General features: G+C 35.7%; 1 protein-coding gene across 2 annotated transcripts in view; it reads left to right on the plus strand.

Moving 5' to 3' along the window:
- The window catches only part of KYNU (kynureninase), a 126244-nt gene that overhangs the window by 37542 nt on the left and 73579 nt on the right, over positions 1-15123 (plus strand). For both annotated transcript variants that reach the window (XM_007539668.3, XM_016184899.2), the window contains exons 4-5: positions 494-576; positions 10503-10564. In XM_007539668.3, coding sequence (XP_007539730.2) covers positions 494-576; positions 10503-10564 — 145 coding nt within the window. The remainder of the gene's footprint in view (positions 1-493; positions 577-10502; positions 10565-15123) is intronic.

Raw genomic sequence — 15123 nt, forward strand, 5'->3', positions numbered from 1 at the left:
GTTCCACAGTTGAAGAGTTTCAGAGTTCCAGAGTTGGAGGGTTCCAGAGTTGCAGAGTAAGAGAGAGTGCTTGTGCTGCCACAAAGAGACAGCAGAGTTCTGTTTGGTGATTAGTTTGTCTTAGTTTATGAATCGTTGTTCCTGAATAAAAAAATACAGCTTCCCTGCCCAGCCGTATGTCTCTGGTCGTCTCTGTTACCCGCCCGTGAAGCTAGCCGGGCCGGCTGGAGCCCCCGAAATTTTAACAACAATCAACTACCCTAAAGTTCACTTCCTTTACCCATACTCATACTCAATGGAAGTCACTTCAAAAATCACAAGTTAAAAAATAAGGCTCTCAAGTTTTAATTTTGGTTTAAAAAAAAAACATCCTCTCAATTAGCTATTCAAGCATTACAAAGAATCAGTAATAAATATCCAGTTGCTAAGGTTTATCTTTCAAAAAATCACACACACAGAGTCTAAACTTGATCACTTCCCTTTTCAATTTCAGGGGAGCTTATGGTCATGAAGTGGGAAAACGACCTTGGATTACTGGAGACGAGACAATTTTAGGTCTTATGACAGACATTGTAGGTAAGTATTATCATTTTTTTGTACAAAAACTCTAAAGATATATGCATTTAGTTATGAGTACAGATTTTGAAGTCGAAAAATCTTACAAAGAACATCTTGATTTTTAATATTAACTTGTTACAGTAAAGAGTAACCATTCTTTTCATTGAGAGCTGATTGCTGTAAGTACAAAAGGGAAAAAAAAAGGGTTTTATTATTTTACCCCAATTGCATCTTGGCCAGTAATCAGAAGATAACAATCAACAGAAGCTAAGAGAGAAATGGAATTAAAGTGAAAAGAGATGGAATTTAAGTTCAGAAAGAATTATGGTAATTGACAAAAGATTCAAATCTAGGGAATATCTTATTTCTTCAAAATGATTTAGCTTTTGGTTTTGTCAGTACTGAGGTATGTTAAATATAAAATAATACCTAAGAATTCTTAGAGTTGGGAAAGTTTTTCATAACTAGAATGTAGGACTTGAGTGTGTTAGGCTCCATATCATGCCCAGAGCACTGCATATGCTAGAATAGGTCTATGCTCAGTCTTTCTTATCAAATACATCAAATTTTGAAAGAAAATAAGGAAACATTTCTCATCATTTTATCTTCACTGGTTTCTCGCTGTGGAACTAATAGATGCTAATAATCATGTAACACAAACACATATAATGTTGATTATTAAATATCAGGGAGGTAGCGTAGTGTATGAGAGTACAAGAGTTACATGTCAGAACTGAGCAGTGGTCTGGTCTGTTTGTCTTTGTCTCTTGTACCTTAAAGTAAGTAAATAAGTAAGGTTTTTTTTTTTAACAATATAAGAACATTTTCAAAATACAGTGATTGCTAAGGTAAGTGCTTCTGAAAAAAAAGTAATTCCATAAGGATCCAGGTTCGAGCCCCGGCTACCCACCTATAGGGGAGTCGCTTCACAAGCAGTGAAGCAGGTCTGCGGATGTCTTTCTCTGCCCTTTCTTGTCTTCCCCATCTCTCCATTTATCTCTGTCCTATCCGACAACAACAACAACAATAGTAACTACAACAATAAAACAACAAGGGCAACAAAAGAGAATAAATAAATGGATAAATAAGTAAAAATGCTTAAAAGTAATTCCAGTCAGTGATGAAGGACTGAAAATATATGTAAAAATACTCTCTTTTCACTGAAATCTCACTGAACAACTCTATTGTTTTATTTTATTTTATTTTTATTATTTTTTTGTTGCTGAGCCTTCAGTGCTTTGAATCGGATTTTCCAGACAGAGATAGAGAAAAGGGAAGACACTACAGCAACAAAGCTTGTTCTAATGTTGTGGGGCCAGGCTAAAGCCTGAGTCCTGCCTCTGAGATAACAAGCACACTGTTCAAGAGAGGTATTTTGACAGCTTTCACTAAACAAGTCTTAATGGAATTAGGAGAAACTTCAAAATGTGATCCCCAGAAAGCAAACAGAATGGCAAAGGATATTATTGACTTCTAGTTTAAGAAAACCTATGGTGTTCACACAAAGAACATCTGTTTTTATTCTAAGCAAAGGGAAATGTTAGAAATAATGAAAATTGACAGCTATGTAGCAATATGAAAATTAAACAGGGGCCGGGTGGTGGCCTACCTGATTGAGCATGCATATTACAATGCGCAAGGACCCAGGTTTGAGTCCTGGTCCCCATCTGTAGGGGGAAAGCTTTTCAAGTGGTGAAGCAGTGCTGCAGATGTCTCTCTGTCTCTCTTCCTCTTGATCTCTTCCTTTCCTCTAGATTTCTGGCTGTCTCTATCAAGTAAATAAAAAGATTTTAAAAATCTTAAATAAAAAAAAAAGAAAGAAAGAAAGAAAGAAAATTAGGGGTCAGGCAGTAGCACAGCGGGTTAAGCGCACATGGTGCAAAGTTCAAGGACTGGCATAAGAATCCGGGTTTGAGCCCCTGCTCCCCAACTGCGGCTGGGGGAGGGTGGGGGGAGTGGGGGGGGTTGGGAGGTCTTTTCACAAGCAGTGAAGCAGGTCTGCAGGTGTCTTTTTCTCCCCCTCTCTGTCTTCCCCTCCTCTCTCTATTTCTCTCTGCCCTATGCAATAACAATAATAACAGCAACAGCAATAAACAACAAAAGGGGAAAAATTGGCCTCCAGGAGAAAGAGATGTGCAGGCACCAAGCCCTAGTGATAACCCTGGAGGCAAAAAAAAAAAAAAAAAAAAAGAAAGAAAAAAGAAAAGAAAAACAGAAAGAAAAAAGAAAAATAAGCAGACATCTCTTGAGGTGAGAAATGGCCACTACTTCTGAAAGAAGCAGTTGGAAACCTGTGGGGGCAGTATTTAGGGACAGCAGAGAGAGAGGGAGAGGGAGAGGGAGAGGGAGAGGGAGAGGGAGAGGGAGAGGGAGAGGGAGAGGGAGAGGGAGAGAGACTGAGACTGAAGGTATAAGGTCTGAAGACAATGCTTTCACAGAAGTCCCACTGCAAATCTATGCATCCCTGAATACCTAAAACCTAGACCAGAATTTTTGTCAGAGTGGGTGAAGGTAAACACCTACCACGGTCACCATATCAGTCAGGCTCATAGAAATTGATAGTGCTTAAACTGCCAGAATGATTTTATGAACTATATGTATTTTTTCCTAAATATTTATTTATTTATTTATTCCCTTTTGTTGCCCTTGTTTTATTGTTGTAGTTATTATTATTGATGTCGTTGTTGTTGGGACAGAGAGAGGAGGGAAAAAAGACACCTGCAGACCTGCTTCATTGCCTGTGAAGTGACTCCCCTGCAGGTGGGGAGCCAGGGGCTTGAAGCGAGATCCACACGCCAGACCTTGTGCTTCGCACCACGTGCACTTAAGCTGCTGCTCTATCGCCCAACTCTTAAGACTATATGTTTTAAAGGTGGAAATGGTCACCTCTGTAGTTTCAGACTGTTTTTTAATTTTATTTTAATTTTCTTTTTCTGCTCTGAAGATAATGTATTCTTTTCTTTTTTTATTGAGGGGGTCAGTACTTTACAGTGTAGTCACCGACCTGTAAGTACAATTTCACTATGCAGCAGGACCCCGTAATTCTCTTCCACTCTTTGCCTCCTCCTTCCTGAGTTGTTTGCTTTGATGCAATGCACCATGCCCACGCCACGTTTCGCTTTATTTTCTCTCTCTCCCTGTTCCTATTAATTGCATACCACTTGATATTTGAGTTCATTTGCTATTTGTTCTCTCTTTCTTTTTTTTTTTTTTGTGCTTTATCTGACATAACACATTTTCTAGTTCCAGCTAAGATGACACAAAGGAGATGACTTCGTCAGTTTTTAGCATCTGAGTAATATACCACCAATAATAGTCAGTGACTGGGTAGCGATGCGCCTAGTAGAGCAGACATAGTGTTCAGAAACCCACGTTCAAGCCGTTGGTCTCCACGTGCAGGGGGTGAGCCTCACAAGTGGTGAAACAGGACTGCACTCTGTATCTCCATCCTACCTCCCCCTTCTCTTTCAGTGTCTCACTGTAACTAAAACAAATAAATAAAAAGAAATATACTGGAGTGGTGTGGGAGGTGGCACAGTGGATAAAGCATTGGATTCTTAAGCACGAGGTCCTGAGTTCAATCCCTGGCAGCACATGTACCAGTGTGATGTCTGTTTTTTTTTTTTCTTTCTTTCTCTCCTATCTTTCTCATTAATAAATAAATAAAAATCTTTAAAAAAAGTTAAAAAGATGCTGAATTAATTTGTTCTAAATTATATATTTTCTGCAGCTGCAGATTTTTTTTTCTTTACCAGGCTTGCTTTCACAACGTAAACTGCTCTGTAATCCTTATTTTGTACTTGATATCTATCATCTTTCATATAAGAGATAGGGAGAGAGAGAGAATCTAAAATTATGGAAGTGGACAGAAATATCATTTAGTCATATTTATTTATGAAGCAATAAACCCTGTGATAAAGATTTCTATTGACTATTTAAAAGTTTATAGCTTTATTGCAGCTTATTAAACCTGTCAGTTTTGTTGCCATACATATATATATATATATATATATATATACATACATACATATATATATACACATACATATATATATATATAATAAAGATGACTGAAATTCAGATGAACACTTCTAAAGACAATTAAAACAAATTACATATATTCATATTTCCTTACCAAAGGGCTGAACTTACTTACTGTTTAACAAGAATTTTTTTTACACTAGTTTATGGGGTTTTGTTTCTGAAATACCATACAAAGTTACAGTACACATGGTGCAAGTTCTATTTTCCAGATTTTTTCTTGGTTTTTGAACAGTATATTCATTGAATTGCACAATTTAATTGTTATAATGTGAAATATCAAATTCTAAAAGTGTGAAATATCAAAAGATATCAAATTTCTTTTTAATTGGGTAAAATTGGTTTTGTAGATATAAATTTCAATAAACACATAACTTTTCAAAGTTTCACATCTTTGCTATTATTAGGCTCTTTAAATGTGTCATGAGCAGATAAGTTGTATATTTGTGGGCTATACTGGACTTTTCAGGTTCTAAAAACCACAACTTTTATTTCACCATAAAATTTCTCAAGAAGTAGCAGGAGGATAATAAAAATTATTATATGTACAAATTGATAGATTGGAGAAAGAAAATGAACAACCATATTTATTCACAGACATAGAAAAGAATTTAAACTCCAGATGAGAAGAAAACTATTAATAAAACATTTTATATAGCGCCAACAATTCTGCAAAACATGGAACAACTTTCCTATATAATTAATGTCATATTATCAAGATGCTAGAAATAGAATTGCTGAAGAATATTATTAGTATTATTAAGCCTACTTTTCCCTGGGTACATAAAAATCACAAAGGACATGCATTTCAGCCTATAAAAATCTCTAATGTGAACATAAATTTGTTTTATGAAACTTGTGGCTGACCCTTAGAGAAGTAATAATCCCTGGACCCTCTCTTCAAGTAACTATGAATCCTCAGCCATGCACTGACCAGATCTAAAGGTCCTAAGAATTTGCTATCTGAAAATCAAAAGGAGTTTTTGGACTTACTCTAACTATTAACTGTACAGATAAATCCACTGTAACATTTTAATCTGCTTAATAGGATAAACAAAAAGTGGTTGGCATTGAATCCCTTTATCAAACTCTAAGAAAGTTGGTGCCCTGTCATCCTACTATGCAAACTATTTGAAATTAAATTAAGAGGTCCCCTGTATTTGACTTATAGGGAGTAGAAAATATAGATAATATTTCCAACTGTAATCTTGAACACAACTTTTAATTATCTTTTTCATTCAGATATGCAGATATATATATATATATATATATATATATATATATATATATATATATATATAGAGAGAGAGAGAGAGAGAGAGAGGAGTGGGGAGACAGCTTGGCACAGTACTTCAGTGTAGCACCAGGACTCTAATTTAAGCAACAAGTATAGCAAGTCAGACTCCTTCTAAATGAGTCATCATATTTTTGTAAGTGAGCACAATTTTGAAATTTATTTTTATCTAATTTAACACGTTAGCTCATTTTCTACACTACCTTACTCACTGTCATATATATATATATATATACAGTTGCTGTGAAACTATGTGAGGCAATCTAAGATCACATATGCATGAATCTTGGTATATAGTAGGAGCTCAATAAACATTAGCTTGCAAGGCATTGAGTTAAAAACTTAGTACTTGCACATAACTGATTTTCATCTTTTGATAAAGCCAAAAGTATGTTTGGTCAATAAGCACGCGGAAAGGTGCTGTTGAGATGGGACCCTTGGCTCATATCCATCTCAGATGAAGCTCTTCAAACCTTAGCAATTACTGTTGTGGGTTATAGATGACCTTTGCTTCTTCTTCACCTCTTCCTCGTCTTCCTTCTCTTCCTCCTCCTCCTCCTCCTCCTCCTTCTCCTTCTCCTTCTTTCTAACATGATTCTATGTTTACTGGGTTCTATCTCTCATCCACAACCAAACTTCTGTGTTCTCACCCTCTCACCTCCCCAAGATAACCACCAGAGTCTCCACAAGTCTTAGGAACCCTGCGTTTGGCTCTTCAGATTGCACATATGAGTGAATGAAGAATGAATCTGTACATGACCTTCTAAAGATATTCCAATGCCTAATCTGCTCTTTAAATGATGTTTTAAACAATTTCTTCCTCCAGCACTTTTTTGATGTTTCAACATTAATTCAAACATTTTCCAGAAAAAGACAAAAAAGAGGCACAATTTAAAAGCATTTACATTTGCATTTTTAATTTTTGTTTTCTTCTGCAATGCTGATGGTATGCAGTGTCACAGAACATTGATTCTCAGATTTTTGGCTAAAAAAAAGTGTAAATATCATAGAACAGTGTTGGTTTCCAAAATAAAATTTGGACCAAAAGTATATGCCAGTTTGGTAAAAGTCTTTTTAAATCACTTTTTTGATCTTAAGAATGTTTACTTCTTCTATCCCTTTATGTTCAGTAGCAAGTAAGAAGGGCATTTTGTGAAGAAGCAGATGATTGGATTTAATGTTTTTAAGGATGGATAATTTTACTGGGGAGGTGACATAGACACTATTCATGTCTGTGAAGGGTTATTTCCACCAGTTTATCTCAGTGTTTCTATGCATTCGAAAATGAAGATAGGAAAAATACAGTGTTAAAAGTACAAATCAATTAATTCAGCCCACACATCTGGTTCATCAACTTCCCACAAAAGAAAAATTCTGGATGACCCAAAATAAACATTGACCCAAAGTAAATTATTTAAAAATACTAGAGGAATCTAGTGTAATTTTAATCTGAATGGAATTACAAAAACAGGACATAATGCCCGAGCTTTTATAACTATTTCTCTCCCTTTTCTTTCATATCTTTGTTTTAATTTTGTGCTGATTTGCTTTCTTTTCTACTCACCACATCTTTAAATATCCTGATTCTACTAACTCTGCCCTTTCTTTATATTCCTTTGTGTTGCTTTCCTACTTCCACCTACTCTGCCAAAATATATTATATTTAAAGTTTTCAGAAGACATATGTTTATGTAGCTAACCCTGAGTTAATATCAGATCGATATTTTAGATAACATTTTGTTTTGAGTAACAATGAAAATGCATATGTCTTCATGCAAAGACTCTCATAGGGCTGGAGAGACAGCAAAATGATAATGCAAAAAAAGACTTTCCTTCCTGAGACACCAGAGATCCAATCCCAGCACCATTATAAGCAAGACTGAACAGTTCTCTGGTAATAAATACATATGTAAATAAATAAAGCTAGAATCATATTTTACCATACTAAAAAGACTACTCACGTTGTACGACAAGGTATATTGCGACTCTTTGCAACATTAGATTTTCATGTTTGTACCGATCTAGAATGCTCAGGAGGAATTTTATTTAGCTCTAGGAAGGTAGAATGAGTTTCCTCTTATTATTCCTTGATGTCAAACACTATTCACCTTATAGCAACCAAGGATGCATATGTAATTTAAACACTTGCCATCTGTTTGCTAATCTTTTATATTAAACCAAAATACATGTGGCCAATACAGTAAGGTTTTTTTTTTTATTAGATGAACCATGAACCTTTAAATAATTATGTTGTTATGTAAAGACTTGAGTTACATATTTCTTTTAAAAATAAATAAATAAATAAATAAATAAATAAATAAATAATATAGTAAATAGAGACAGAAATTGAGAGGGAAGGGAGATGCAGAGAGGGAGAAAGACAGAGAGCCTCCTGCAGCCCTGGTTCACAACTCAAGAAGCTTTCCCACTGCTGGTGGGGACCAGAGACTTGAACCTGGGGCCTTGTGCACTGTAATGTGTGTACTTAATCGCATGCACTATCACCTGGCCCCCCGAATTACATATTTCCAATGGCTTCTTCTTAAGTGAATTTATCTTGAAATCTAGTTTTATTTTATTTTTACATAGGGACAGAAAGGCTGAGAGAGATACCTTAGCACTGAAATTTCCCTCAATATTGGGGACAAGTCTTGAACACGGGTGTAGTAAATGACGAAGCAGTAAACCGTCCAAGTGATCTGTGTCATCAGCCCTGGAATCGACTTTCTGAATCGTCCTTCTAACTTACTGTTCATTACTTTATTTTATTTTTTAAATATGTATTTACTTATTTGACATGAAAGAGAAAGATTAAAAGAGGAAATGTAGATAGGGAGAGAGAAAAAAAGATATATGTAGTACTGTTTCACTACTCATGAAGTTTCTCCCCTGGGTCCTTGTACATGGTAATATATACACTCAACCAGGTCTGCTACAGCCTGACTCACCATTACTGTCTGTTCTTCGAAATGGGCCTCTGTCAGAAGTAGCTATGTAAATGAAAAAGTAGTACTTATGCACATTTCCTAATATCTAGTGAAGTCATACAACCCGGACATAGCTTATTTTTCTCAGCATGGGTCCAGGAATGGTAAAGATGCATAATGGCTATTATATAGGTCCAATTGACTTTAAGAGACAACATGGGCACTAAAAACAAGCAAGAGAGGGTATGTAGTAGGTACAATACAGAACCTGCCTAAAGTCCTGAGTGATGTACCAGAATGATCATGTGCCTCCCTTACTAATAAATAAGCAAGCAAACTTCACAAAAGCCAAAGTATGATTACTATATTTATTTTATACATAGCTGCACAGAATATTCAATAGTTGTTGGTATGCTTCTAAGACCCCTTCTGTTTCATTGGTTTAATATCCCCTGCTTAACACTGTATTGTATTTACATAACCACTGTATTCTATTTACATAACCACTGCAGGGCATTGGTTTAATCCCCACTGGTCCATGATGTGTTTCTGCTCCGCCCCCTCTTGTAGTGCACCCTGATTTGCACCAGTCACTTTTTGCTCCACCCTCTCTACATCACATCCTGTTTACACCCTACTTGGCAAGTATATATAAAGAAAGCATTGTGGGTTTTACTTTAGTTTTAGTTTAGTTTAGCTCGGCTTAGATTGTGCTGCATCCTGTATGAATAAAGAGATACTGCGTACAGCTCAACCATGAGTCCCTGGTCGTCTGTCTCCCGTCAGTGAAGCTCAGCCCAACAAATAGTATACTAACAATTATTTTATTATTTGACTGAGTTCTTAAATATGTGGTGTATGCTTTATTTCCAAATATGTTTGTTTCCAGTATTCAAACTATTAAATCACATTATGATTATAGAGGACTTTTCAATTTGATTTAATTTTATTATTATTTTTTTAACCAAAGAACTTCTCAGTTCTGGCTTATGGTCATATGGGGGATTGAACCTGGGACTTTGGCATGAGAGTCTCTTTGGATAACCATTATGCTATCTCCCCCACTATAGATAACTTTTTAATCAGAAAGTACATATTTAAATTAATTACAATGGATCTTAGAATGCAAATCCAGAGTTATTTACACTGTTGTAGCCAGCTTCCTAGTTCTTTGTTATTTAAACTGTTACATCCCTCACAGTAATAATAGTGAAATATGTTTGGCAAAAATGACTCCTTTTATTAAAGTTGCATTTTAATTTGACATTAGAAACAACTAGCTTTAAACATTTGATTTGCCTTAATATCTTTTTAGATTCCTTTAGGAGGTAATTCCACCATAAAAATGTTCTCTGTAGGAATTTAGCAAAGTAACTGATATTAAATACATCATTTTTAGTTTACAGAAGAAAGCAGATGCTTCATTTTCAGGTGTTATTTATGATATCAAAAATGAAATAAGCTGGCTCTGTGTAAGTGAACTCTGTATAGTTTGATATAATGAGTCAAGTGGGGAAAAGCAAACAAATAAAAAACAACTTCCTTTCTCGGTGATGACACATCAACTATTACCTTATCTTTGGAATCATTAAGGATGAAAAAGTGAAGTATCACCACTTTGTTTTTCCAAGTATCTTAGAACTAAGTAAGAATATTGAAATTATGATATGTTTGCTTCACAGGAGCCAATGAAAAAGAAATAGTTCTAATGAATGCTTTGACTATTAATTTACATCTCCTACTGGTAAGTTTCTTTTCCCACCAACATTTACTATATATTCATTTACAGAATCTGACATTTTTCTATCTTTAATTCATGAGCATCTGGTGGTTTCCTTATTTAAAATTGTGTTGTGAAGTTATTTATTCATTTATTTATTTTACTTTTACCAGGAAATGCTGGGCCACAGTAGAACAAATGGCTTCTAATAGTCATATGAGAATTGACTCTTCTAGAGAGCTTCAGAATAATGAACTATTCTTATCTTAAAACATAAAGAATAACAGTTCTGAGGCAATGGAAGCAAAACTGCTTGCAAGTATATAAAACAGTAACATATAAATGCAAGCAAAGCTCTGAACTTTCTAGGACCGTTTTCTAATGCATTGGACTTTAGCAAAGTTTGATTATATATGGATAGGTATGCTTGTGTAGAGTAATTTTGGGGAACTAGTTTTAAAAAGAACTAGAAGATAAAACACAATCAAGAACAGGAACCTATTACCTTAGATGAATTCCTGTGTTTACAATGCTTCTTATGTCCTAAATACTTAATAAATATGTATATGGTGAAATGCTAATGGATTTTTGATTTAGTATTTTGTATGCATTTTACCTCATGCTTTAATTTTCTAATTTCTTTAAATAATATTTTTGGGAAACTCATGATTAAAAATTACTCATTGAATACATAAGCAGTTTATCTTGAAATGGAGAGATATTTATCGAACTGTGCCAGTGACTATGCTTCTGGGTATTAAGTATGATAAGAGAACGCTAGCACAGCGCTGAATTTTTTGACAAAGCAAGAAAATTTCCAAGTGAGCTGTCTCGCTAGCCCAGAACTTAGCTTTGTACTGAAAATTTATTATACTGATATTGCTAATACCTTATCTATTTTTTTATTTAAGAGACAGAAGTTGAAAGGAAAGGGGAATACAGAGGGGGAGAGAGAAATACCTGCAGCACTGCTTTGCCACTTGAGAAGCTTTCCCCTTGCAGGTCCTCACCTGGGCACTTGAATCCCATTCCTTGTGCATTATTTGTATTTTCTTTAATAAACTTTATTGGGAAGTGTTTTGTGCTTTACAATATAGTCTTTACCACATAGGTACAACCTCTCTCATCTCCCCTTGATTGGTGCCTAGGAAACACAACGGGACGCCAATGTCCTTTCATCCTGATCCTCCTCCTCCTTCACTGAGTCCTCTGCTTTGGTACAATATTCCAAACTGAGTCTAAGTTTCACCATATGTTTTCCTGCATCTGTACCATAAATTTCTTAGCCATTAGTCTGGTGTTGGGTATCTGGGTTTCTTCCAAGTTCAGACTATTACAAACTCTGCTGCTATGAACATTGGCGTGCATAGCTCTTTTCAGATATGCATGTTTGTTTTCCCAGGATAGATCCCTAAGAAAGGGATTGCTAGGGTTAATAAGGTAGGTCTATTTCTAGAGTTCTGATGAATCTCTAGACCATTTTCTTTCTTTTTCTTTACTGGGGGACTAATGTTTTATAATCGACAGTAAATACAATAGTTGGTGCATGCATAACATTTCCCAGTTTTCCACATAACAATACAACCCCCTTGCACACTAAGTCCTTTGCCATCATGTTCCAGGACCTGAATCCTCCCACCCCAGAGTCTTTTACTTTAGTTCAATACACCAACTGCATTCCAAGTTCTGCCTAGTGCTTTCTCTTCTGATCTTGTTTTTCAACTTCTGCCTGTGGTTGAGATCATCCTATATTCTCCCTTCTATTTCTGACTTATTTCACTTAACATGATTTCTTCAAGCTCCATCCAAGATGGGCTGAAAATAGTGAAATCACCATTTTTATAGCTGAGTAGAATTCCATTATATATATACCACAACTCGCTCATCTGTTGTTGGACATATGGATTACTTCCAGCCTTTGACTATTACAAATTGTGCTGCTATGAACATGGGGATACACAAATCTTTTGGGATGGTGTGATTGTTTCTTTAGGGTTTATCCCCAAGAGAGTAATTGCAGGGCCATAGGATAGGTCCATTTCTAGCCTCCTGGCTCTTCTCCAGACTGCTCTTCACAGGGTTGGACTAATTTACATTCCCACCAGCATTGCAGGAGGGTTCATTTGTCCCCACAACCTCTCCAGCATTTATTGCTGCTATCTTTTCTGATGTATGAAATTCTCACAGGAGGGAAGTGGTGTGTCTGACATTCTCACAGGAGGGAAGTGGTGTGTCTCATTGTTGTCTTTATTAGCATTTCTCTGACAATCAACGATTTGGGGCATTTTTTCATATGTTTCTTGGCCTTTCAAGTCTCTTCTGTGTGAATATTCTGTCCATGTCTTCTCCCCATGTTTAGGTGGGGTCATTTGTTTTCTTGTTGTTGAGCTTGGCAAGTTATTTATATATTTTGGTTAGTAGCCTCTTGTCTGATGTATGACATGTAAAGATCTTCTCCCATTCTGTGAGGGGTCTCTTTATTTGGGTAGTGGTTTCTTTTGCTATGCAGAAACTTTTTAATTTTTTTAACTTTATTTATTTATTGGACAGAGACAGCAGAAATTGAGAGGGAAGGAGGTGATAGGAAGAGAGATAGATAGAGAGAGATACCTGCAGTACTGCTTCACCACTTGCAAAGCATTCCCCTTGTAGGTAGGGATGAGGGGCTCAAACCTGGGTCCTTGAGCACTGTAACATGTATGCTCAACCAGGTGTGCCACCACCAGGCCTCAAGAAGCTCTTTAATTTGATGTAGTCCCATTGGTTTATTCTTGCCTTAGTCTTCTTTGTAATTGGATTCCTTTCATTGAAGATGTCTTTAAAATTTAGACAGAAAAGAGTTCTGCCAATATTTTCCTCTAAGTATCTGATAGTTTGTGGTCTAACATCTAAGTCCTTGATCCACTTGGAATTTACTTTTGTATTTGGTGAAATACGGTGGTTCAGTTTCCTTCTTCTGCATGTTTCAACCCATTGTTTTCCAACACCGTTTGTTGAAGAGACTCTCCTTTTCCTACTTAATAGTCTGGTCACCTTTGTCAAAGACTAGATGTCCATAGATGTAGGGGATTACCTCTGGGCTTTCAATTCTATTTCACTGGTCAGTGTGTCTATATATGTTCCAGTACCAAGCAGATTTAATTACTGTGACCCTATAATACATTTTGAGGTCTGGGATTATTATGCCTCCAGTTTTGTTCTTTCTTCTCAGGATTGTTTTGGTAATTCTAGGTCTTTCCTGGTTCCAGATAAATGTTTGTAGCATTTGTTCTATTCTCCTAAAAAATGTGATTGGGATCTTGATGGGGATAGCATTTGTATATGGCTCTAGGTAGTATATTCATTTTAATGGTGTTAATTTTTCTATCCAAGAACATGGAATATCTTTGCACTTCTTTGTGTTTTTTTTTCTATTTCCTTGAATAGTGACTCATAATTTAAGTATACAAGCCTTTCACTTGTTTAGTTAGGTTTATTCACAGTCATTTTATTGTTTTTGTTACTATAGTAAGAGGAATTGAGTTCTGGATTTCTTCTTCCAATTTAGTGTTTTCATAAAGAAATGCCATTAACTTTTGTATGTTAATTTTATAGAATGACACCTTAGTATATTGCCTGATAATTTCCAAAAGCTTCCTGCTGGATTCTTTTTGGTTTTTCTATGTATACTGTCATATCATCTGCAAATAGGGAGAGTCTGACTTCTCTTCCAATCTGTATGCCTTTAATTCCTTGCTCCTGCCTAATTGCTATAGCAAGAACTTCCAACACTTTGTTGAATAGTAATGGTGATAGTAGGCAGCCCTGTCTAGTACCTAATCTGAGGGGAAATGTTTCCAGTTTTTCACCATTGAATATGATGTTGACTATAGGTTTGCTATATATAGACTCCACTATCTTGATGAATATTCAATCTATTCCATTTTTTAATGTTTTGATCATAAAGGGATGTTGGATTTTTTCAAAGGCTTTCTCTGCATCTACTGATAAAACCATGTGCTTTTTTTAGTCTTGCATTTATTTATGCAGTGGATCACATTGATTGATTTATGTATATTAAAACAACTTTGCATCCCTGGGATTTACCCCACTTGATCATAATGAACAATCTTTTTAATACACTGCTGTATCTGGTTGGCTGGAATTTTGTTCAATATTTTAGCATCTGTGTTCATCAGAGATAATGGTATGTCATTTTCTCTTTTTGTTGTATCCCTGTCTGCTTTTGGTATCAGAGTGATGTTGGCTTCATAGAAGCTGTAAGGGAGTATTCCTGTGTCTTCAATCTTTTGGAAGAATTTTAAAAGTAGAGGTATTAACTCTTCCTTGGAGGTTTTGTAAAATTCACTTATAAAACCATCTAGCCCAGGACTTTTAAATGTTTTTGATACCTGTTTCAATTTCCTTGGCTGTGATTGGCCTGTTCATATTTTCCAGCTCCTCTTTATTTAATTTTGGAAGTTTGTAGTTATCTAGGAACTTGTCAGTTTCTTCCAGATTCTCTAGCCTGGTGGCATGTAGCTGTTCATGGAATCCTTGCTTGCTTGATATGCTGAATTTCTGTGGTGTCTGCTATGATACCT

The sequence above is a fragment of the Erinaceus europaeus genome, chromosome 18 (genome assembly GCF_950295315.1).
Source record: "Erinaceus europaeus chromosome 18, mEriEur2.1, whole genome shotgun sequence".
Lineage (NCBI taxonomy): Eukaryota > Metazoa > Chordata > Mammalia > Eulipotyphla > Erinaceidae > Erinaceus > Erinaceus europaeus.